This window comes from Hyperolius riggenbachi, chromosome 10 (genome assembly GCF_040937935.1).
Source record: "Hyperolius riggenbachi isolate aHypRig1 chromosome 10, aHypRig1.pri, whole genome shotgun sequence".
NCBI lineage: Eukaryota > Metazoa > Chordata > Amphibia > Anura > Hyperoliidae > Hyperolius > Hyperolius riggenbachi.
In genome coordinates, this window is record NC_090655.1 from 275,222,218 (window position 1) to 275,247,706 (window position 25,489).

A 25,489-nucleotide genomic window follows, 5' to 3' on the forward strand; every position below is an offset into this window, starting at 1 on the left:
TTGTTTTGCTTACATCGTCGCCACAGCGACGAGCGGAGTGACGTCATCGACGTCAGCCGACGTCCTGACGTCAGCCGCCTCCGATCCAGCCCTTAGCGCTGGCCGGAACTTTTTGTTCCGGCTACGCTGGGCTCAGGCGGCTGGGGGGACCCTCTTTCGCCGCTGCTCGCGGCGGATCGCCGCAGAGCGGCGGCGATCAGGCAGCACACGCGGCTGGCAAAGTGCCGGCTGCGTGTGCTGCACTTTATTTCATCAAAATCGGCCCAGCAGGGCCTGAGCGGCAGCCTCTGGCGGTGTTGGACGAGCTGAGCTCGTCCAGACCGCTCAGCAGGTTAAACAATTCAAGAGATGGAGCTGTCCTGATCTGCTGAGGTAAGGCGTTCCATAACAAAGGAGCAGCATGACAGAAGACTCTAGGACCAACAGTTTCTCGATGGACTCTGGGTATGACAAGATTATTCAGTGATGGGGTTGGTTAACAGTCTGGCAGCAGTATTCTGTATTAGCTCTAGGCGGTACAAGTCCTTTTTTAGAAGGCCAGTGTAGAGAGCATTGCAGTAGTCCAGTCGGGATGTAATGAAGGCATAAACTATTGTTGGTAGATCTTCTGGGGGGATGAGGTGCTTGATTTTCACGATGTTCTTCAGGTGAAATTAGGATGATTTCACCACAGCAGAGATGTGAGTTCTGAAGTTTAAATCTCGATCAATTAGAACTCCCAGGCTACGCACATGCTAGAGCTGTGTAGATCCGTGCCTCCTATTCCCAGTGGGGAAGACTGCAAGTTAAGTTGTTTTGTCGTCATGCACTGCCCTCCGATCAGAAGGACTTCAGTTTTATCTGCATTTAGTCTCAGCCAATTATCACTCATCTATTGCTCTAGTTCGGCTAAGCAGGCATTTATAGTTGGAGTTGGGTCTGTCACACCAGTATAGGTAGTATAGTTGCCCCCAGTATAGGTAGTATAGTTGCCCCAGTATAAGTAGTATAGTTGTTCCAGTATAGGTAGTATAGTTGCCTCAATATAGGTAGTATGGTTGCCCCCAGTATAGGCAGCTAGTATAGTTGTCTGCCCCCCCTCCTGCTGCTGTGCCCACTGCTCCTCCTTCCTACGCTGCTACCTACTCCTGCTTATGTCGAGGCTTCCTAATGTCATTGGCAGTCCGCCCATGCAGGAGGTTAATGCCAGCCCCTTGGGGGGAGAAGGGGCTGGGGGCCCTGCTAGTTGTTCCCTTTGATGGCAGTCCTGACTATGGAGCCACATCCATATGGCATCTTTACATGTCCACATGGCCGGATTTGTGGGCAGGCAGTAGAGGCCCAGGACTAGGGCGGGGCTTAAGCCAGGGCGCATTGCAGCTGATAGCAGATCAGCTTCTTTATAATTACTCGTGTGTGGCATGTGCACTTTCCAAGTTTTTTTTTAATTGCAGCTGGCTCGTCTGAGGACATTGATAGTCCTGCTTCTTCACAGCGCCCCCTCTCTAACTGCACTGCTTACAGAGCAGCAGATCATCAGCAGCGTGGGTCACAGTAATGAGTAATCAGTGAGCGGTGCCCTGTATGAGCAGTGCCCTGTAATGAGCGACAGCCGTATACAGGAAGTCATCACACGCTGGCTCTCTGATCATCACTGTGAGCCACCACGCTAAGGATCTGTAGCTCTGTGTAGGCAGTCAGACAAGCGAGGGGAACTTTGACAGAGATGAGCAGGGCTGTCACTGACATTGTGCAGACGGGGTGATGGCCCAGACAACGCTATGTGAAGAGAAGCTCAACACACACAGGGGGTCATTGAAAAACAAATGAAAGCAAAGAGTCTGGTGTAAGTAAACAGGCTTGACTGATTTACTGCCCATTATCTGTCTGTGCACTGGGACAGATAAAAGCTCTTATTTCCTTCTCCACTCTTTCACTTTCCTTCAGGATCACACTCTTTCTCTCTTGTCCTATCCCGTGATCTTATGCTTTATTTCTGTCTTTTTCCCTTACCTTCTTCCCCATCTTGTTCCCTCTCTATTTTCCTCTTCCATCTTGTGTTTTTTCTCCCTCCCTGTTCCCTCCTTCCCATCTCTATCCCTTACTTTTCTTTTGCTCATCTTCCTTCCTCTCTCCATCCTTTCCTCTCTTTATATTTTACTTTCAACTGTCCTTACAGGAACTCACAATCTAATCCCTACCATAGTCTAATGTCCTACCATATTTTTATTATGTATTTATATAGCGCTGACATCTTCTGCAGCACTTTACAGAGTACATAGTCATGTCACTGACTGTCCTCAGAGGAGCTCACTATTTGTTTATATAGCAGTGACATCTTCCACAGCACTTTACAGAGTACATAGTCATGTCACTGGCTGTCATCAGAGGAGCTCACAGTCTAGTCCTATCATAGTCATAGTCTAATTCTTTACTATATAGTTATTATTATTATTATTATTATGTATTTCTATAGCACTGACATCTTCTGCAGCCCTTTACAGATCACATAGTTATGTCACTGATTGTCCTCAGAGAAGCTCACAATCTTATCCTACCACAGTCATATGCTAATGTCCTACCATATAGCACTAACATCTTCTGCAGCACTTTACAGAGTACATAGTCATTTCGCTGGCTGTCCTCAGAGGAGCTCACAATCTAATCCATACCATAATTATAGTCTAATGTCCTACGATATAATAAATATGTATTTACATAGCACCGACATCTGCAGCACTTTAGAGCATATAGTCATGTCACTGACTTTCCACAGATGAGCTCACAATCTAATCCTGTCAGTCTAATGTCCTTACCATATTATTATTATGTATATACAGTATATAGCACTGACATCTTCTGAAGCACTTTATTGAGTATGTAGTTATGACACTGACTGGGGCGGTTGTTGACTGTTTGCCTAGGGTGGTAAAAAGTACAAATCCGGCCCTGCATGTCCAGCAACTACCTGGGGGGACAAAAATAATAATAACAAAATTGTGATTACCCATTATTACAAAACATGATGCATCAATAGATTATGCTGTTCAGTGAGAGGGAAAAATGAAATATTATCTTATAGTATTAGAAGGCAGAGTGCAGGTGATTCCACACACACACACAGAGGCTGCAGTTAGCCTATTTACCACAAGATGGCGATATCACATACAGGAAGTGATGTGCAACAGCAGGAAAAGACGCTGCGGGAACGGGAGCTGGAGAGAACACTCGGCTGGAAGAGGTGATTGTGTGACTCTTATTATATATTGGGCAGAGCAGAGGTCGGGGTGGACATACTTGTTATATATTGGGCTGAGGTTGGGGTGGACATACTTGTTATATATCGGGCAGAGCAGAGGTCGGGGTGGACATACTTGTTAAATATCGGGCAGAGCAGAGGTCGGGGTGGACATACTTGTTATATATTGGGCTGAGGTTGGGGTGGACATACTTGTTATATATCGGGCAGAGCAGAGGTCGGGGTGGACATACTTGTTAAATATCGGGCAGAGCAGAGGTCGGGTGGACATACTTGTTATATATTGGGCTGAGGTTGGGGTGGACATACTTGTTATATATCGGGCAGAGCAGAGGTCGGGGTGGACATACTTGTTAAATATCGGGCAGAGCAGAGGTCGGGGTGGACATACTTGTTAAATATCGGGCAGAGCAGAGGCCGGGGTGGACATACTTGTTATATATTGGGCAGAGCAGAGGTTGGGGTGGACATACTTGTTATATATCGGGCAGAGCAGAGGTCGGGGTGGACATACTTGTTAAATATTGGGCAGAGCAGAGGTCGGGGTGGACATACGGGTTGCAGAGGTAGCGACCGCATCGGGGCCCTTGGGCCAGAGGGGCCCCGAAGGGCCCTCCCTCAACTACAGTTTTAGCTCTCTATTGGTCCTGTTCTCAAAATAATCACTTCTATAGATACTTTGAATAGCAGTGATCATTAACAAGCTGTTCCCCATCCCCTTCTTGCACCTCTGACTCTGTAGTTGCCATTGGCAGCTTTTGGTGAGCCGTATCAATTGTTATGTATAGAGTGCTTGGGGGGCCCAATGTAAAACTTGCATCGGGGCCCACAGCTCCTTAGCTAAGCCACTGGACATACTTGTTATATATTGGGCAGAGCAGAGGTCGGGGTGGACGTACTTGTTATATGTTGGGCAGAGCAGAGGTCGGGGTGGTCATACTTGTTATATATTGGGCAGAGCAGAGGTCGGGGTGGACATACTTGTTATATATTGGGCAGAGCAGAGGTCGGGGTGGGCATAGGCATACTTGTTATATATTGGGCAGAGCAGAGGGCAGAGGTCGGGGTGGACATACTTGTTATATATTGGGCAGAGCAGAGGTCGGGGTGGGCATACTTGTTATATATTGGGCAGAGCAGAGGTCGGGGTGGGCATACTTGTTATGTATTGTATAGGTAGTATAGTTACCTCCAGTATAGGTAGAATAGTTACCTCCAGTATAGGTAGAATAGTTGCCTCAGTATAGGTAGTATAGTTGCCCCCAATATAGGTAGTATAGTTGCCCCCAGTATAGACAGCTAGTATAGTTGTCTGGCCTCCTCCTGCTGCTGTGCCCACTGCTGCTGCTTCCTGCGCTGCTACCTACTCCTGCTTACGTCAGGGCTTCCTAATGTCCAGATCAGAGGTCGGGGTGCACATACTTGTTATATTTTGGGCAGAGCAGAGGTCGGGGTGGATATACTTGTTATATATTGGGCAGAGCAGAGGTTGGGGTGGACATACTTGGTATATATTGGGCAGAGCAGAGGTCAGGGTGGACATACTTGTTATATATTGGGCAGAGCAGAGGTTGGGGTGGACATACTTGGTATATATTGGGCAGAGCAGAGGTCGGGGTGGGCATAGGCATACTTATATATTGGGCAGAGCAGAGGGCAGAGGCCGGGGTGGACATACTTGTTATATATTGGGCAGAGCAGAGGTCGGGGTGGACATACTTGTTATATATTGGGCAGAGCAGAGGTCGGGGTGCGCATACTGTCATATATTAAGCAGAGGTCGGGGTGGACATACTTGTTATATATTGGGTAGAGCAGAGGTCGGGGTGGACATACTTGTTATATATTGGGCAGAGCAGAGGTCGGGGTGGACATACTTGTTATGTATTGGGCAGAGCAGAGGTTGGGGTGGACATACTTGTTATATATTGGGCAGAGCAGAGGTTGGGATAGACATACTTGTTATATATTGGGCAGAGCAGAGGTTGGGGTGGTCATACTTGTTATATATTGGCCAGAGGTCGGGGTGGACATACTTGTTATATATTGGGCAGAGCAGAGGTTGGGGTGGACATACTTGTTATATATTGGGCAGAGCAGAGGTCGGGTGGACATACTTGTTATATATTGGGCAGAGCAGAGGTCGGGGTGGACATACTTGGTATATATTGGGCAGAGCAGAGGTCGGGGTGGGCATAGGCATACTTGTTATATATTGGGCAGAGCAGAGGACAGAGGCCGGGGTGGACATACTTGTTATATATTGGGCAGAGCAGAGGGCAGAGGCCGGGGTGGACATACTTGTTATATATTGGGCAGAGCAGAGGTCGGGGTGGACATACTTGTTATATATTGGGCAGAGCAGAGGTCGGGGTGGGCATACTGTCATGTATTAAGCAGAGGTCGGGGTGGACATACTTGTTATATATTGGGCAGAGCAGAGGTCGGGGTGGACATACTTGTTATATATTGGGTAGAGCAGAGGTGGGGGTGGACATACTTGTTATATATTGGGCAGAGCAGAGGTCGGGGTGGACATACTTGTTATATATTGGGCAGAGCAGAGGTAGGGGTGGACATACTTGTTATATATTGTGCAGAGCAGAGGTCAGGGTGGGCATACTTGTTATGTATTGTATAGGTAGTATAGTTACCTCCAGTATAGGTAGTATAGTTGTTCCAGTAAAGGTAGTATAGTTGCCTCAGTATAGGTTGTATAGTTGCCCCCAATATAGGTAGTATAGTTGCCCCCAGTATAGACAGCTAGTATAGTTGTCTGCCCCCCTCCTGCTGCTGTGCCCTCTGCTCCTCCTTCCTGCACTGCTACCTACTCCTGCTTACGTCAGGGCTTCCTAATATCCAGAGCAGAGGTCGGGGTGGACATACTTGTTATATATTGGGCAGAGCAGAGGTCGGGGTGGACATACTTGTTATATATTGGGCAGAGTAGAGGTCGGGGTGGACATACTTGTTATAAATTGGGCAGAGCAGAGGTTGGGGTGGACATACTTGTTATATATTGGGCAGAGCAGAGGTCGGAGTGGACATACTTGTTATATATTGGGAAGAGCAGAGGTCGGGGTGGACATACTTGTTATATATTGGGCAGAGCAGAGGTCGGGGTGGACATACTTGTTATATATTGGGCAGAGCAGAGGTCAGGGTGGGCATACTTGTTATATATTGGGCAGAGCAGAGGTCGGGGTGGACATACTTGTTATATATTGGGCAGTGCAGAGGTCGGGGTGGCATACATGTTACTGTATATACCGGGCAGTGCAGAGGTCGGGGTGGTCATACTTGTTATATATTGGGCAGAGCAGAGGTAGGGGTGGACATACTTGGTATATATTGGGCAGAGCAGAGGTCGGGGTGGGCATACTTGTTATATATTGGGCAGAGCAGAGGTCGGGGTGGACATACTTGTTATATATTGGGCAGTGCAGAGGTCGGGGTGGCATACATGTTACTGTATATACCGGGCAGTGCAGAGGTCGGGGTGGTCATACTTGTTATATATTGGGTAGAGCAGAGGTCGGGGTGGACATACTTGTTATATATTGGGCAGAGCAGAGGTAGGGGTGGACATACTTGGTATATATTGGGCAGAGCAGAGGTCGGGGTGGGCATAGGCATACTTATATATTGGGCAGAGCAGAGGGCAGAGGCCGGGGTGGACATACTTGTTATATATTGGGCAGAGCAGAGGTCGGGGTGCGCATACTGTCATATATTAAGCAGAGGTCGGGGTGGACATACTTGTTATATATTGGGCAGAGCAGAGGTCGGGGTGGGCATACTTGTTATATATTGGGCAGAGCAGAGGTCGGGGTGGACATACTTGTTATATATTGGGCAGAGCAGAGGTCGGGGTGGACATACTTGTTATATATTGGGCAGAGCAGAGGTCGGGGTGGACATACTTGTTATATATTGGGCAGAGCAGAGGTCGGGGTGGACATACTTGTTATATATTGGGCAGAGCAGAGGTCGGGGTGGACATACTTGTTATATATTGGGCAGAGAGAGGTCGGGGTGGACATACTTGTTATATATTGGGCAGAGCAGAGGTCGGGGTGGACATACTTGTTATGTAGTGGGCAGAGCAGAGGGAGGGGTGTACATACTTGTTATATATTGGGCAGAACAGAGGTCGGAGTGGACATACTTGTTATATATTGGGCAGAGCAGAGGTCCGGGTGGACATGCTTGTTATATATTGGGCAGAGCAGAGGTCGGGGTGGACACACTTGTTATATATTGGGCAGAGCAGAGGTCGGGGTGGACATACTTGTTATATATTGGGCAGAGCAGAGGTCGGGATGGACATACTTGTTATATATTGGGCAGAGCAGAGGTCGGGGTGGACATACTTGTTATGTAGTGGGCAGAGCAGAGGGAGGGGTGTACATACTTGTTATATATTGGGCAGAGCAGAGATCGGGATGGACATACTTGTTATATATTGGGCAGAGCAGAGGTCGGGGTGGACATACTTGTTATATATTGGGCAGAGCAGAGGTCGGGGTGGACATACTTGTTATAAATTGGGCAGAGCAGAGGTCGGGGTGGACATACTTGTTATATATTGGTCAGAGCAGAGGTCGGGGTGGACATACTTGTTATATATTGGGCTGAGGTTGGGGTGGACATACTTGTTATATATCGGGCAGAGCAGAGGTCGGGGTGGACATACTTGTTAAATATCGGGCAGAGCAGAGGTCGGGGTGGACATACTTGTTATATATTGGGCTGAGGTTGGGGTGGACATACTTGTTATATATCGGGCAGAGCAGAGGTCGGGGTGGACATACTTGTTAAATATCGGGCAGAGCAGAGGTCGGGTGGACATACTTGTTATATATTGGGCTGAGGTTGGGGTGGACATACTTGTTATATATCGGGCAGAGCAGAGGTCGGGGTGGACATACTTGTTAAATATCGGGCAGAGCAGAGGTCGGGGTGGACATACTTGTTAAATATCGGGCAGAGCAGAGGCCGGGGTGGACATACTTGTTATATATTGGGCAGAGCAGAGGTTGGGGTGGACATACTTGTTATATATCGGGCAGAGCAGAGGTCGGGGTGGACATACTTGTTAAATATTGGGCAGAGCAGAGGTCGGGGTGGACATACGGGTTGCAGAGGTAGCGACCGCATCGGGGCCCTTGGGCCAGAGGGGCCCCGAAGGGCCCTCCCTCAACTACAGTTTTAGCTCTCTATTGGTCCTGTTCTCAAAATAATCACTTCTATAGATACTTTGAATAGCAGTGATCATTAACAAGCTGTTCCCCATCCCCTTCTTGCACCTCTGACTCTGTAGTTGCCATTGGCAGCTTTTGGTGAGCCGTATCAATTGTTATGTATAGAGTGCTTGGGGGGCCCAATGTAAAACTTGCATCGGGGCCCACAGCTCCTTAGCTAAGCCACTGGACATACTTGTTATATATTGGGCAGAGCAGAGGTCGGGGTGGACGTACTTGTTATATGTTGGGCAGAGCAGAGGTCGGGGTGGTCATACTTGTTATATATTGGGCAGAGCAGAGGTCGGGGTGGACATACTTGTTATATATTGGGCAGAGCAGAGGTCGGGGTGGGCATAGGCATACTTGTTATATATTGGGCAGAGCAGAGGGCAGAGGTCGGGGTGGACATACTTGTTATATATTGGGCAGAGCAGAGGTCGGGGTGGGCATACTTGTTATATATTGGGCAGAGCAGAGGTCGGGGTGGGCATACTTGTTATGTATTGTATAGGTAGTATAGTTACCTCCAGTATAGGTAGAATAGTTACCTCCAGTATAGGTAGAATAGTTGCCTCAGTATAGGTAGTATAGTTGCCCCCAATATAGGTAGTATAGTTGCCCCCAGTATAGACAGCTAGTATAGTTGTCTGGCCTCCTCCTGCTGCTGTGCCCACTGCTGCTGCTTCCTGCGCTGCTACCTACTCCTGCTTACGTCAGGGCTTCCTAATGTCCAGATCAGAGGTCGGGGTGCACATACTTGTTATATTTTGGGCAGAGCAGAGGTCGGGGTGGATATACTTGTTATATATTGGGCAGAGCAGAGGTTGGGGTGGACATACTTGGTATATATTGGGCAGAGCAGAGGTCAGGGTGGACATACTTGTTATATATTGGGCAGAGCAGAGGTTGGGGTGGACATACTTGGTATATATTGGGCAGAGCAGAGGTCGGGGTGGGCATAGGCATACTTATATATTGGGCAGAGCAGAGGGCAGAGGCCGGGGTGGACATACTTGTTATATATTGGGCAGAGCAGAGGTCGGGGTGGACATACTTGTTATATATTGGGCAGAGCAGAGGTCGGGGTGCGCATACTGTCATATATTAAGCAGAGGTCGGGGTGGACATACTTGTTATATATTGGGTAGAGCAGAGGTCGGGGTGGACATACTTGTTATATATTGGGCAGAGCAGAGGTCGGGGTGGACATACTTGTTATGTATTGGGCAGAGCAGAGGTTGGGGTGGACATACTTGTTATATATTGGGCAGAGCAGAGGTTGGGATAGACATACTTGTTATATATTGGGCAGAGCAGAGGTTGGGGTGGTCATACTTGTTATATATTGGCCAGAGGTCGGGGTGGACATACTTGTTATATATTGGGCAGAGCAGAGGTTGGGGTGGACATACTTGTTATATATTGGGCAGAGCAGAGGTCGGGTGGACATACTTGTTATATATTGGGCAGAGCAGAGGTCGGGGTGGACATACTTGGTATATATTGGGCAGAGCAGAGGTCGGGGTGGGCATAGGCATACTTGTTATATATTGGGCAGAGCAGAGGACAGAGGCCGGGGTGGACATACTTGTTATATATTGGGCAGAGCAGAGGGCAGAGGCCGGGGTGGACATACTTGTTATATATTGGGCAGAGCAGAGGTCGGGGTGGACATACTTGTTATATATTGGGCAGAGCAGAGGTCGGGGTGGGCATACTGTCATGTATTAAGCAGAGGTCGGGGTGGACATACTTGTTATATATTGGGCAGAGCAGAGGTCGGGGTGGACATACTTGTTATATATTGGGTAGAGCAGAGGTGGGGGTGGACATACTTGTTATATATTGGGCAGAGCAGAGGTCGGGGTGGACATACTTGTTATATATTGGGCAGAGCAGAGGTAGGGGTGGACATACTTGTTATATATTGTGCAGAGCAGAGGTCAGGGTGGGCATACTTGTTATGTATTGTATAGGTAGTATAGTTACCTCCAGTATAGGTAGTATAGTTGTTCCAGTAAAGGTAGTATAGTTGCCTCAGTATAGGTTGTATAGTTGCCCCCAATATAGGTAGTATAGTTGCCCCCAGTATAGACAGCTAGTATAGTTGTCTGCCCCCCTCCTGCTGCTGTGCCCTCTGCTCCTCCTTCCTGCACTGCTACCTACTCCTGCTTACGTCAGGGCTTCCTAATATCCAGAGCAGAGGTCGGGGTGGACATACTTGTTATATATTGGGCAGAGCAGAGGTCGGGGTGGACATACTTGTTATATATTGGGCAGAGTAGAGGTCGGGGTGGACATACTTGTTATAAATTGGGCAGAGCAGAGGTTGGGGTGGACATACTTGTTATATATTGGGCAGAGCAGAGGTCGGAGTGGACATACTTGTTATATATTGGGAAGAGCAGAGGTCGGGGTGGACATACTTGTTATATATTGGGCAGAGCAGAGGTCGGGGTGGACATACTTGTTATATATTGGGCAGAGCAGAGGTCAGGGTGGGCATACTTGTTATATATTGGGCAGAGCAGAGGTCGGGGTGGACATACTTGTTATATATTGGGCAGTGCAGAGGTCGGGGTGGCATACATGTTACTGTATATACCGGGCAGTGCAGAGGTCGGGGTGGTCATACTTGTTATATATTGGGCAGAGCAGAGGTAGGGGTGGACATACTTGGTATATATTGGGCAGAGCAGAGGTCGGGGTGGGCATACTTGTTATATATTGGGCAGAGCAGAGGTCGGGGTGGACATACTTGTTATATATTGGGCAGTGCAGAGGTCGGGGTGGCATACATGTTACTGTATATACCGGGCAGTGCAGAGGTCGGGGTGGTCATACTTGTTATATATTGGGTAGAGCAGAGGTCGGGGTGGACATACTTGTTATATATTGGGCAGAGCAGAGGTAGGGGTGGACATACTTGGTATATATTGGGCAGAGCAGAGGTCGGGGTGGGCATAGGCATACTTATATATTGGGCAGAGCAGAGGGCAGAGGCCGGGGTGGACATACTTGTTATATATTGGGCAGAGCAGAGGTCGGGGTGCGCATACTGTCATATATTAAGCAGAGGTCGGGGTGGACATACTTGTTATATATTGGGCAGAGCAGAGGTCGGGGTGGGCATACTTGTTATATATTGGGCAGAGCAGAGGTCGGGGTGGACATACTTGTTATATATTGGGCAGAGCAGAGGTCGGGGTGGACATACTTGTTATATATTGGGCAGAGCAGAGGTCGGGGTGGACATACTTGTTATATATTGGGCAGAGCAGAGGTCGGGGTGGACATACTTGTTATATATTGGGCAGAGCAGAGGTCGGGGTGGACATACTTGTTATATATTGGGCAGAGAGAGGTCGGGGTGGACATACTTGTTATATATTGGGCAGAGCAGAGGTCGGGGTGGACATACTTGTTATGTAGTGGGCAGAGCAGAGGGAGGGGTGTACATACTTGTTATATATTGGGCAGAACAGAGGTCGGAGTGGACATACTTGTTATATATTGGGCAGAGCAGAGGTCCGGGTGGACATGCTTGTTATATATTGGGCAGAGCAGAGGTCGGGGTGGACACACTTGTTATATATTGGGCAGAGCAGAGGTCGGGGTGGACATACTTGTTATATATTGGGCAGAGCAGAGGTCGGGATGGACATACTTGTTATATATTGGGCAGAGCAGAGGTCGGGGTGGACATACTTGTTATGTAGTGGGCAGAGCAGAGGGAGGGGTGTACATACTTGTTATATATTGGGCAGAGCAGAGATCGGGATGGACATACTTGTTATATATTGGGCAGAGCAGAGGTCGGGGTGGACATACTTGTTATATATTGGGCAGAGCAGAGGTCGGGGTGGACATACTTGTTATAAATTGGGCAGAGCAGAGGTCGGGGTGGACATACTTGATATATATTGGGCAGTGCAGAGGTCGGGGTGGACATACTTGATATATATTGGGCAGAGCAGATCTCGGGGGGGACATACTTGTTATATATTGGGCAGAGCAGAGGTCGGGGTGGCCATACTTGTTATATATTGGGCAGAGCAGAGGTCGGGGTGGACATACTTGTTATATATTGGGCAGAGCAGAGGTCAGGGTGGACATACTTGTTATATATTGGGCAGAGCAGAGGTCGGGGTGGACATACTTGTTATATATTGGGCAGAGAGAGGTCGTGATGGACATACTTGTTATATATTGGGCAGAGCAGAGGTCGGGGTGGGCATACTTGTTATATATTGGGCAGAGCAGAGGTCGGGGTGGACATACTTGTTATATATTGGGCAGAGCAGAGGGAGGGGTGTACATACTTGTTATATATTGGGCAGAACAGAGGTCGGAGTGGACATACTTGTTATATATTGGGCAGAGCAGAGGTCCGGGTGGACATGCTTGTTATATATTGGGCAGAGCAGAGGTCGGGATGGACATACTTGTTATATATTGGGCAGAGCAGAGATCGGGATGGACATACTTGTTATATATTGGGCAGAGCAGAGGTCGGGGTGGACATACTTGTTATATATTGAGCAGAGCAGAGGTCGGGGTGGACATACTTGTTATAAATTGGGCAGAGCAGAGGTCGGGGTGGACATACTTGTTATATATTGGGCAGAGCAGAGGTCGGGGTGGACATACTTGTTATATATTGGGCAGTGCAGAGGTCGGGGTGGCATACATGTTATATACCGGGCAGTGCAGAGGTCGGGATGGTCATACTTGTTATATATTGGGTAGAGCAGAGGTCGGGGTGGACATACTTGTTATATATTAGGCAGAGCAGAGGTAGGGGTGGACATACTTGTTATATATTGTATAGGTAGTATAGTTACCTCCAGTATAGGTAGAAAAGTTACCTCCACTATAGGTAGTATAGTTGTTCCAGTAAAGGTAGTATAGTTGCCCCCAATATAGGTAGTATAGTTGCCCCCAGTATAGACAGCTAGTATAGTTGTCTGGCCCCCCTCCTGCTGCTGTGCCCACTGCTCCTCCTTCCTGCGCTGCTACCTACTCCTGCTTACGTCAGGGCTTCCTAATGTCCAGATCAGAGGTCGAGGTGGACATACTTGTTATATATTGGGCAGAGCAGAGGTCGGGGTGGACATACTTGTTATATATTGGGCAGAGCAGAGGTCGGGGTGGACATACTTGTTATATATTGGGCAGAGCAGAGGTCGAGGTGGACATACTTGTTATATATTGGGCAGAGCAGAGGTCGGGGTGGACATACTTGTTATATATTGGGCAGAGCAGAGGTCGGGGTGGACATACTTGTTATATATCGGGCAGAGCAGAGGCCGGGGTGGACATACTTGTTATATATTGGGCAGAGCAGAGGTCGGGGTGGACATACTTGTTATATATTGGGCAGAGCAGAGGTCGGGGTGGACATACTTGTTATATATTGGGCAGAGCAGAGGTCGAGGTGGACATACTTGTTATATATTGGGCAGAGCAGAGGTCGGGGTGGACATACTTGTTATAAATTGGGCAGAGCAGAGGTCGGGGTGGACATACTTGTTATATATTGGGCAGAGCAGAGGTCGGGGTGGACATACTTGTTATAAATTGGGCAGAGCAGAGGTCGGGGTGGACATACTTGTTATATATTGGGCAGTGCAGAGGTCGGGGTGGGCATACTGTTATATATTGGGCAGAACAGAGGTCGGGGTGGACATACTTGTTACGTATTGGACAGAGCAGAGGTCGGGGGTGACATACTTGTTATATATTGGGCAGAGCAGAGGTCAGGGCGGACATACTTGTTATATATTGGGCAGAGCAGAGGTCGGGGTGGACATACTTGTTATATATTGGGCAGAGCAGAGGTCGGGATGGGCATGTTATATATTGGGCAGAGCAGAGGTCGGGGTGGACATACTTGTTATACATTGGGCAGAGCAGAGGTCGGGGTGGACATACTTGTTATATATTGGGCAGAGCAGAGGTCGGGGTGGGCATACTTGTTATATATTGGACATGAAGCAAAAGACAGAGGAAACCGGCACTGCAAGCAAGCTGTGTTTTAATCTTGATCCATGCAAACAAATGGTGTGTACATTGACAGCGGCAGGAAAATAATCTTGCATAATAATAAAGGCATGCAGTTGGATACAGGGTACCTGGTGGTGCGGTGGGTGCTGGGTGATCAAGCCTGACGGCCGTTTCGCGCGCGTCTGCGCACCTCCGTAGATGCGCAGACGTGCGCGAAACGGCCGTCAGGCTTGATCACCCAGCACCCACCGCACCACCAGGTACCCTGTATCCAACTGCATGCCTTTATTATTATGCAAGATTATTTTCCTGCCGCTGTCAATGTACACACCATTTGTTTGCATGGATCAAGATTAAAACACAGCTTGCTTGCAGTGCCGGTTTCCTCTGTCTTTTGCTTCATGTGCCATATCTGCCTGTCTGTTTACCAGAGCACGCTCAGCTGTAATCCCAGGGTACCTGCATGCACTACTTAAGCTCCCCTGCTTTTCCATAGTGCCAACCCGCTTTCCCTGCTTGCATCCCATATATTGTTATATATTGGGCAGAGCAGAGGTCGGAGTGGACATACTTGTTATATATTGGGCAGAGCAGAGGTCGGGGTGGACATACTTGTTATATATTGGGCAGAGCAGAGGTCGGGGTGGACATACTTGTTATATATTGGGCAGAGCAGAGGTCGGGGTGGGCATACTGTCATGTATTAAGCAGAGGTCGGGGTGGACATACTTGTTATATATTGGGCAGAGCAGAGGTCAGGGTGGACATACTTGTTATATATTGGGCAGAGCAGAGGTCGGGGTGGACATACTTGTTATATATTGGGTAGAGCAGAGGTCGGAGTGGACATACTTGTTATATATTGGGCAGAGCAGAGGTCGGGGTGGACATACTTGTTATATATTGGGCAGAGCAGAGGTCGGGTGGACATACTTGTTATATATTGGGCAGGGCAGAGGTCGGAGGGGACATACCTGTTATATATTGGGCAGAGCAGAGGTCGGGTGGACATACTTTGTTACAGAGGAGGTCAGTGTGGAGCTGTGATTGGCTGATCTTGTATGCCATGGAATGCTGAGCCCATAAGATCCTCATGGAGCAGCTGCCACCTCCAGCTGGTGCCTCACACTTATGCACACTCTTTCTATTACTTATCTATGGATTTCTATTGCTCCTTATGCTATAAATCATGCCTTTAAATACACCTGTTATTATTTGCAGTGTTGAATTGGGAGGTGGAAAAGCTGAGGAAATCCACCTGCATGCCAAGCAGCAGAAACCCTGTGTTATCGCTCTCAATAGAAACCTGTAGAAAATCTTCACTGTGAGCAGCAACACCTGATAACTGCTGCTTGACCAGCAAGGGGATTTCTTCAGCTTTTCCACCTCCCAGTCTGACACTGATCATCTGTATTTATTACTGCAATCACCAGAGTTTTATGTCCCGCAGTGGGAGAGGGTGGAGTCTGCACAGAGATGATGGCTGGTGGGTCAAAGCTACGGGGTGGAGCCAGGTAACAAGGGGCGTGGCTGGTAGGACAGGCAGAGGAGATGGAGGCTGCAGCTGGAGAGGGGTTGCGTGGCCTCTGCTGCTTTGGTCCTGGTATTGGCACTGCCCCATCTGGGAGGTTTGTTGCTACCAGGGCTGTGGAGTCGGTACAAAAATCTTCCGACTCCGACTCCTCGGTTTATGTAACCACGACTCCGACTCCAACTCCGGGTACCCAAAATGGCTAATCTAATACTTAACAGGGCTGTGGATTTTGTACAAAAATCATCCGACTCCGACTCCTCAGTATATGAAATCAACGACTCCGGGTGCCCAAAATTGCCCCGACTCCTCGAATCCAACTCCAACTATGACTCCACAGCCCTGGTTGCTACGGCTCTTGGAGGGTTTGGGGTTAGTAGGTGAGGGACAGGTGGCATCAGGTGTGGTCAGGATATGGAGCAGCAGTCCCCTCTGCCTAGTACATCAGGTGCCAGAGCCATAAGTAATGATAATTTATAGCTAATTAGCTGCAGGCCTCTGCTCCTATCTTCCTCTGTCTCCAGCTGTTCTCTCTTCACATCCTCATCCATCTACCGCTGCCGGCACTGCTGTAACCTCCCAGGAATGTGTGCATGGAGAGGAGTAGAGAGCACCAGATGATGAGCAAGGCACACTGGATGAGAGGACTGTGGTAGTGAATGTGCAGGATACCACAGCTTATGGGATATTATCACCCCTAGCAAATTATGTTCTTTTCTGTGCTCTGTTTATTACTGCTAATATCTTACAGCTATAATCTGTTATCCTTTTCAGAACTGAGATCTGAGCTCAAAGAACAAGAGAGGTGTGATCAGCAGTCTATAGAGGAGGGAGACATGATGAGGACAAGTAAAGAGGAAGAAGAAGAGACGTATGTGAGGAGTGATCAGCAGTCTATGGAGGAGGGTGACATGATGGGGACAAGTAAAGAAGAAGAAGAAGAGACGTATGTGAGGAGTGATCAGCAGTCTGCAGAGGAGGGTGACATGATGGGGACAAGTAAAGAGGAAGAAGAAGAAACATATGTGAGGAGTGATCAGCAGTCTATGGAGGAGGGTGACATGATGAGGACAATTAAAAAGGAAGAAGAAGAAGAGGCGTATGTGAGGAGTGATCAGCAGTCTATGGAGGAGGGTGACATGATGAGGACAAGTAAAAAGGAAGAAGAAGAAGAGGCGTATGTGAGGAGTGATCAGCAGTCTATGGAGGAGGGTGACATGAGGAGGACAAGTAAAGAGGAAGAAGAAGAGACGTATGTGAGGAGTGATCAGCAGTCTATGGAGGAGGGTGACATGAGGAGGACAAGTAAAGAGGAAGAAGAAGAGACATATGTGAGGAGTGATCAGCAGTCTATGGAGGAGGGTGACATGATGCGGATAAGTAAAAAGGAAGAAGATACATATATGAGGAGTGATCAGCAGTCTGTGAAGGAGGGTAACATGATGAGGACTACTATAGAGGAGGATCCTCTTACAGAGGGCAGAACAGGTTAGTAATCAATATTGAATATCTATTTACTGGTAGCTATGGCAGTGTCACTGCTCACATACTGGCCTGATTCGGGTTATCCTATATACGCCTGTTAGATTTTTGTCATCTAAAACTGTGGTCTCCAACCCCTGGTCCGTGGCCCACTGCCATTACATGGGCTGTTTGCAGCCGGTCTGCGGGTCTGGCCTCTTGCCCCCCTCCTCTTGTGGCTGCTGCTTGTGGTACCTTAGCTGGTGGCCGCTTCCTCTTTAATATTCCCCAGTCAGCCCCTGTGCTCTATTCTCCGTCATCTTCTTTTACAGCAGCTGCTGTGAAGAGGCAGGAGCAGGAGAGCGGCTTCCTGTAGCGGCAATGTATATCACCGTTACCATGGGAACCGCTCTCCTGCTTCCTTCCTCTATGGGCAACTATACTGGGGCAACTGTACTCGCTATACTGTGGCAACTGTACTACCTGTACTGGGGCAACTGTACTCGCTATACTGGGGCAACTATACTACCTGTACTGGAGTAACTGTACTCGCTATACTGGGGCAACTGTACTCGCTATACTTGGGCAACTGTACTCGCTATACTGGGGCAACTATACTACCTATACTGGGGCAACTATACTACCTATACTGGGGCAACTATACTACCTGTACTGGGGCAACTGTACTCGCTATACTGGGGAACTGTACTCGCTATACTGGGGAACTGTACTCGCTATATTGGGGCAACTATACTACGTATACTAGGGCAACTATACTACCCAGTGCAGTTTCTAGGCTAAAATGCACCCAGGGTGAGTGTGTAAAAATTGTGCCCCCCCAAGCAAGGTATGGGTGCCCGCAGTATAGGTTAGCCAGGTCTAGTTGCACTTAGTATAGGTCCCCCCATTATAGGTAGCCAAGAATAGGTACCCCAGTATAGGTAGCCAGGCATAGGTGAGCCAGTATAGTTGCCCCCGCTATAGGTTAGCCAGGTAGGTGCCTCCAGAATAGGTAGCCAGTATAGTTGCCCCCAGTATAGTTTAGATAGGCAGGCGCCCCCGGTATAAGTTAGATAGGTAGGTGTCCCAGTACAGGTTAGCTAGGTGGGTGCCTCTAATATAGGTAGCCAGAATAGTTACCCACAGCATAGGTTAGATAGGTAGGTGCCCCCTAGTATAGGTTAAATGGGTAGCTGCCCCCCAGTATAGGTTAGATTAGGTAGGTGCCCCCCAGTATAGGTTAGATTAGGTAGGTGCCCTCCAGTATAGGTTAGATTAGGTAGCTGCCCCCCAGTATAGGTTAGATTAGGTAGCTGCCCCCCAGCGTAGGTTAGATTAAGTAGGTGCCCCCCAGTGTAGGTTAGATTAGGTAGGTGCCCCCCAGTATAGGTTAGATAGGTAGCTGCCCCCCAGCGTAGGTTAGATTAGGTAGCTGCCCCCCAGTATAGGTTAGATTAGGTAGGTGCCCCCCAGGGTAGGTTAGATTACGTAGGTGCCCCCCAGTGTAGGTTAGATTAGGTAGGTGCCCCCCAGTATAGGTTAAATAGGTAGCTGCCCCCCAGCGTAGGTTAGATTAGGTAGGTGCCCCCCAGCGTAGGTTAGATTAGGTAGGTGCCCCCCAGGGTAGGTTAGATTAGGTAGCTGCCCCCCAGCGTAGGTTAGATTAGGTAGGTGCCCCTCAGCGTAGGTTAGATTAGGTAGGTGCCCCCCAGCGTAGGTTAGATTAGGTAGGTGCCCCCCAGCGTAGGTTAGATAGGTAGGTGCCCCCCGGTGTAGGTTAGATTAGGTAGCTGCCCCTCAGTATAGGTTAGATTAGGTAGGTGCCCCCTAGGGTAGGTTAGATTAGGTAGGTGCCCCCCAGGGTAGGTTAGATTAGGTAGGTGCCCCCCAGGGTAGGTTAGATTAGGTAGGTGCCCCCCAGCATAGGTTAGATTAGGTAGGTGCCCCCCAGTGTAGGTTAGATTAGGTAGGTGCCCCCCAGTGTAGGTTAGATTAGGTAGGTGCCCCCCAGTGTAGGTTAGATTAGGTAGGTGCCCCCCAGCATAGGTTAGATTAGGTAGCTGCCCCCCAGTGTAGGTTAGATTAGGTAGCTGCCCCCCAGTATAGGTTAGATTAGGTTGGTGCCCCCCAGAGTAGGTTAGATTAGGTAGGTGCCCCCCAGTGTAGGTTAGATTAGGTAGGTGCCCCCCAGCGTAGGTTAGATTAGGTAGGTGCCCCCCAGTATAGGTTAGATTAGGTAGGTGCCCCCCAGTATAGGTTAGATTAGGTAGCTGCCCCCCAGCGTAGGTTAGATTAGGTAGCTGCCCCCCAGCGTAGGTTAGATTAGGTAGCTGCCCCCCAGTGTAGGTTAGATTAGGTAGGTGCCCCCCAGGGTAGGTTAGATAGGTAGCTGTCCCCCATAATGGAGAGGGGAGCCGGAGCCGCGGGGAGGGCAGCCCGACCTCTCCCTCCCTCTCCTGGGCTGCCCTCCGTGCTCCCCCCTCAGATGCAGAGCGCAGCAGCAGCCAGGGAGGGAGCGCTGTATACAACATACCTCCCTGCGTTCCAAGCGCTGCTCTCTCGCCGCCGGTCTCTTCCTCTCTGCCGCCTTTACAATGATAAACACGCTGGTTCCGGCTAAACAGGAACCAGCGTGTGTATCATCGTATAGGCAGAGAGGAAGAGAGCAGCGCTTGGAACGCAGGGAGGTAGAGGTCGGGCTGCCCTCACCGCGGCTCCGGCTCCCCCTTCCATTTCAGCTCCCACCGCCCAACATCGCCCCGGGCGGCGGCACGGGCCGCACGGCCCTAGAAACGGGCGTGATACTACCTGTACTGGGGCAACTGTACTCGCTATCCTGGGGCAACTGTACTACCTGTACTGGGGCAACTGTACTCGCTATACTGGGGCAACTGTACTCGCTATACTGGGGCAACTATACTACCTATACTGGGGCAACTGTACTCGTTATACTGGGGCAACTGTACTCTCTATACTGGGGCAACTATACTACCTGTACTGGGGCAACTGTACTCGCTATACTACCTATACTGGGGCAACTAAACTATCTGTACTGGGGCAACTAGCAGAAAAAGGCTTCTGAGAGCAAGAAAGATATAAAAAAGGGAATTTCTTATCAGTGAGGGTCACACTGTAGTCACTTCCTGTCTGAGTCAGCCACTTGCATACCTGATATTTAACACTTTCAGGCAGAGAAAGAAAGAAAGGAACACAGCATAGTTATTTGTGTGCTAGGCACTGTACATACACACGTCTATCTCATCATGTCACGTCACATCGGGTTAGCAAAAAGTCTATTAGAAGTTATTTTTAAAGATATTTTTCAAGAAGATTACTATGAGTTTTTGACAGTTTCTATCTGCTATCCATATTTTACCAGCTACCGTGGGCCTCTTGTGGTTCCAGATAAATCACATAAAATCTACTTGTTGTAAAGCTTTATTTGAGACAGACTACCTGGGAGGGTCTACAATAAATAAAGTAGCTTCAGAAGAGAATTAATTTTAGGCCAATGGATCCTCCCAATCCAAGAAATAGGGCAGGAATTGTCAGATCATCAAAGAGGTGTGAAATTCCGGTCAGATTCTATCATAGGCAGCAAGAATACAGAGCCACAAATATGTAATGGTGAGACTGCTTGTTACATGCAGAGCTACCCCGGAGTTGAGACACCATAGCCTGGGGCATATTAATAGGCAGAGCTGCAGGCTTGCATCTAGCAGCTTTGGGAGGGTAATACGGGGATTAGACAGAGAGAGACGTATGTCATCTGCAGAGAGTGATACTATAATTTCTCCTCCCCGGATACCCTGTATATCTGAATTTGTAGGAATGGTTTAAGCCAAAGGCTTTCTACCCAGAGCACACAGCAGTGGGGGGAGGGGGCACCCATGGGAGGTGCCGAGCTTCTGAGAGGTGGAGGGGTGGAAATACCGCATCTTTACCGCTGTCAGAAAAAGAAATCTGGAAATCCCATAACCTGGAGAGAGTAACGCACAGAAGCCCTAGCGTTGTCTTCAGCCTGGCGATGCTTAAAGGATAACCGAGGTGACATGTGACATGATGAGATAGACATGTGTATGTACAGAGCCTAGCACACAAATAACTATGCTGTGCTTTTTTTCTTTCTCTGCCTGAGTTAAATATCAGGGATGTAAGTGGCTGACTCAGACAGGAAGTGACTACAGTGTGACCCTCACTGATAAGAAATTCCAACTATAAAACACTTTCCTAGCAGAAAATGGCTTCTGAGAGCAGGAAAGAGATAAAAGGGGTCAATAGTTCATAGATTTTAGCTCTGGCATACTTCAATGAATGTGTCATTGAGCAAAAACAATAAAACGGTTACAAATTAAAAAGTAGATTTAAATATAAAATAAAACTGTGGAATATTTTTTTTAAAAAAGCATTTTTTTAGTAGAAGGAAGATAGATACAATTGTTTATTTCATTAGTTGATTTTCGCCTCGGGTGTACTTTAAAGTAAACTTGAACTGAGAGGGATAAAGAGGCTGCCATATTTATTTCCTCTTAACCAGCCGGGCGGTATGGACGAGCTCAGCTCGTCCATCACCGCCGGAGGCTGCCGCTCAGGCCCTGCTGGGCCGATTTTCATCAAATAAAGAGCAGCACACGCAGCCGGCACTTTGCCAGCCGCGTGTGCTGCCCGATCGCCGCCGCTCTGCTGCGATCCGCCGCGAGCAGCGGCGAAAGAGGGTTCCCCCAGCCGCCTGAGCCCAGCGTAGCCGGAACAAAAAGTTCCGGCCAGCGCTAAGGGCTGGATCGGAGGCGGCTGACGTCAGGACGTCGGCTGACGTCCATGACGTCACTCCGCTCGTCGCTATGGCGACGATGTAAGCAAAACAAGGCGCTCATTGCGGCCTTCCTTGTTTATTCTGGTCGCCGGAGGCGATCGGAAGAACACCTCCGGAGCGCCCTCTAGTGGGCTTTCATGCAGCCAACTGAAAGTTGGCTGCATGAAATAGTTTTTTTTTTATTTAAAAAAAACCCTCCCGCAGCCGCCCTGGCGATCTTAATAGAACGCCAGGGTGGTTAAAGGACAACTGTAGTGAGAAGAATATACTGGTTGCCATATTTATTTCCTCTTACTCAATACCAGTTGCCTGGCAGCCCTGCTGATCTATTTGGCTGCAGTAGTGTCTGAATCGCGCACCTGAAACAAGCATGCAGCTAATCTTCTCAAATCTAACAATGTCAGAAACACCTGATCTGCTGCATGCTTGTTCAGGGGCTATGGCTAAAAGTATTAGAGGAAGTGGATCAACAGGACAGCCAGGCAACTGGTATGGCTTATTCGGAAATAAATATGGCAGCCTCAGTATCCCTCTCACTTCAGTTGTCCTTTAAGCTATACCAGTTGCTTGGCTGCCTTGCTGATCTTCTGCCTGTAATGCTTTTACCCATAGACCCTGAACAAGCATATGCAGATCAGATACTCTGACTGAAGACTGGCTGGATTAACTGCATGCTTGTTTGAGGTGTGGGATTAAGACACTGCTGCAGCCAAAGAGATCAGCAGGACAGCCAGACAACTGGTAATGTTTAAAGCCGCAGGTGCTGCTATACTATACCAGTGTTCTCCCCAGGCTCTTTTAGCCGGGTGCTCCACCCGGCTAGATTTTGTAACCACCCGGCTGTCATCGGCTCACCTCCTCACCTATTCCTATGTTGTAAGCACAGTTGCCCTGCATTTTCAACTCGCCCCACCCGGCTACTTTTTCATGCCACCCGGCTACTATTTCATGCCACCCGGCTGGAAAAAAATTCTGGGGAGAACACTGCTATACCAGAGGAAAAAAACCACATATATAAGTAGATAACTACTTGTTCTACTTATATAACAGATTTATTGTACTGGCCATGTTTTGATTTCAGTGCATTTTATATAGTAAATAAATAGAATTGTTTCTGGCAGCTTCCAATTTTTATTCCATCTGACTGAAGCCAATCCTGATGTCATTTCCTCCCTTCCTTTTTTTCTCCTAGAATCTGTAAAGGAGCAGTTGAAAAAGTCACTGCCAAAAATGGGTACAAGTGTTATTTATCAATATATGTGGGTACAAGTGTTATTTATCAATATATGCGGGTGCAAGTGTTATTTATCGTAATATAGAAAGCTGTTACCCTATTTAGCGGGCGGTTGCACTTAAATTTTAATGTATCATATCATTGATAGTGTGGATCACAGGGTGTTAAGGTTAGGCACCACTAGGGGGGTCTTAGGGTTAGGCACCACCTGGTGGGTCTTAGGGTTAGGCACCACCTGGTGGGTCTTAGGGTTAGGCACCACCAGTGGGGCCTTGGGGTTAGGCAAAACCAGGGGGGTCTTAAGGGTTAGGCACCACCAGGGGGGACTTAGGGTTAGGCACCCCCAGGGGAGTTCTTAGGGCTAGGGACCACTAGGGAAGGGTCTTAGGGTTAGGCACCCCCAGGGGAGGTCTTAAGGTGAGGGACCACCGGGTGGGGGGGTCTTAGGGTTAGGTACCACCAGGGGGAGGGTTTTGTGTAAGAGTAGGGATAGGTTAGGTTCAACATTGTCTCTAAATTTACTGATAAAGTAATACTGTATTTAAATTGTTTTTTTGTTATTTAACGTTGTGTTTAAATTTTTATTTACCGATATCGCTAATAATATTATTTAACCACTTAAGGACTGCAGTCATAAAACCCCTTAAGGACCAGAGCCTTTTTTTCCATTCAGACCACTGCAGCTTTCACGGTTTATTGCTCGATCATACAACCTACCATCTAAATTAATTTTACCTCCTTTTCTTGTCACTAATACAGCTTTCTTTTGGTGCTATTTGATTGCTGCTGCGATTTTTACTTTTTATTATATTCATCAAAAAATACATGAATTTTGTCAAAAAAATGACTACTTTTACTTTCTGTGCTGACATTTTTCAAATAAAGTAAAATTTCCTATACATTTGAGCGCGAAAGTTATTCTGCTACATATCTTTGATAAAATAAAAAAAAACATTGTGTATATTTATTGGTTTGGGTAAAAGTTATAGCGTTTACAAACTATGGTGCAAAAAGTGAATTTTCCCATTTTGAAGCATCTCCGACTTTTCTGAGCACCTGTCATGTTTCATGAGGTGCTAAAATTCCAGGATAGTATAAATACCCCCCAAATGACCCCATTTTGGAAAGAAGACATCTCAAAGTATTCACTGAGAGGCATGGTGAGTTCATAGAAGATTTTATTTTTTGTCACAAGTTAGCGGAAAATGACACTTTGTGACAAAAAAAAGGAGAAAAAAAGTTTCCATTTCTTCTAACTTGTGACCAAAAAAAAAATGAAATCTGCCACGGACTCACTATGCTCCTCTCTGAATACCTTGAAGTGTCTACTTTCCAAAATGGGGTCATTTGTGGGGTGCGTTTACTGTCCTGGCATTTTGGGGGGTGCTAAATTGTAAGCACCCCTGTAAAGCCTAAAGGTGCTCATTGGACTTAGGGCCCCTTACCGCAGTTAGGCTGCAAAAAAGTGCCACACATGTGGTATTGCCGTACTCAGTAGAAGTAGTATAATGTGTTTTGGGGTATATTTTTACACATACCCATGCTGGGTGGGAGAAATATCTCTGTAAATAACAATTTTTTAATTTTTTTTACACACAATTGTCCATTTACAGAGATATTTCTCCCACTCAGCATGGGTATGTGTAAAAATACACCCCAAAACACATTATACTACTTCTCCTGAGTACGGCGATACCACATGTGTGGCACTTTTTTGCAGCCTAACTGCGGTAAGGGGCCCTAAGTCCAATGAGCACCTTTAGGCTTTACAGGGGTGCTTACAATTTAGCACCCCCCAAAATGCCAGGACAGTAAACACACCCCACAAATGACCCCATTTTGGAAAGTAGACACTTCAAGGTGGCACTTTTTTGCACCCTAACTGCGCTAAGGGTCATTTTGAGGCATTTGGATTCTAGACTACTCCTCACGGTTTAGGGCCCCTAAAATGCCAGGGCAG

At 47.9% G+C, this 25,489-nt stretch overlaps 1 protein-coding gene across 1 annotated transcript in view; it reads left to right on the forward strand.

Moving 5' to 3' along the window:
* Positions 1-3,169: 3,169 nt before the first annotated feature.
* LOC137535489 (zinc finger protein 585A-like) overlaps positions 3,170-25,489 on the forward strand; it is a 62,984-nt gene continuing 40,664 nt past the window's right edge. Inside the window, exons 1-2 of the mRNA XM_068257325.1 lie at positions 3,170-3,220; positions 16,796-17,509. Coding sequence (XP_068113426.1) covers positions 16,858-17,509 — 652 coding nt within the window. The 5' untranslated portion in view covers positions 3,170-3,220; positions 16,796-16,857. The remainder of the gene's footprint in view (positions 3,221-16,795; positions 17,510-25,489) is intronic.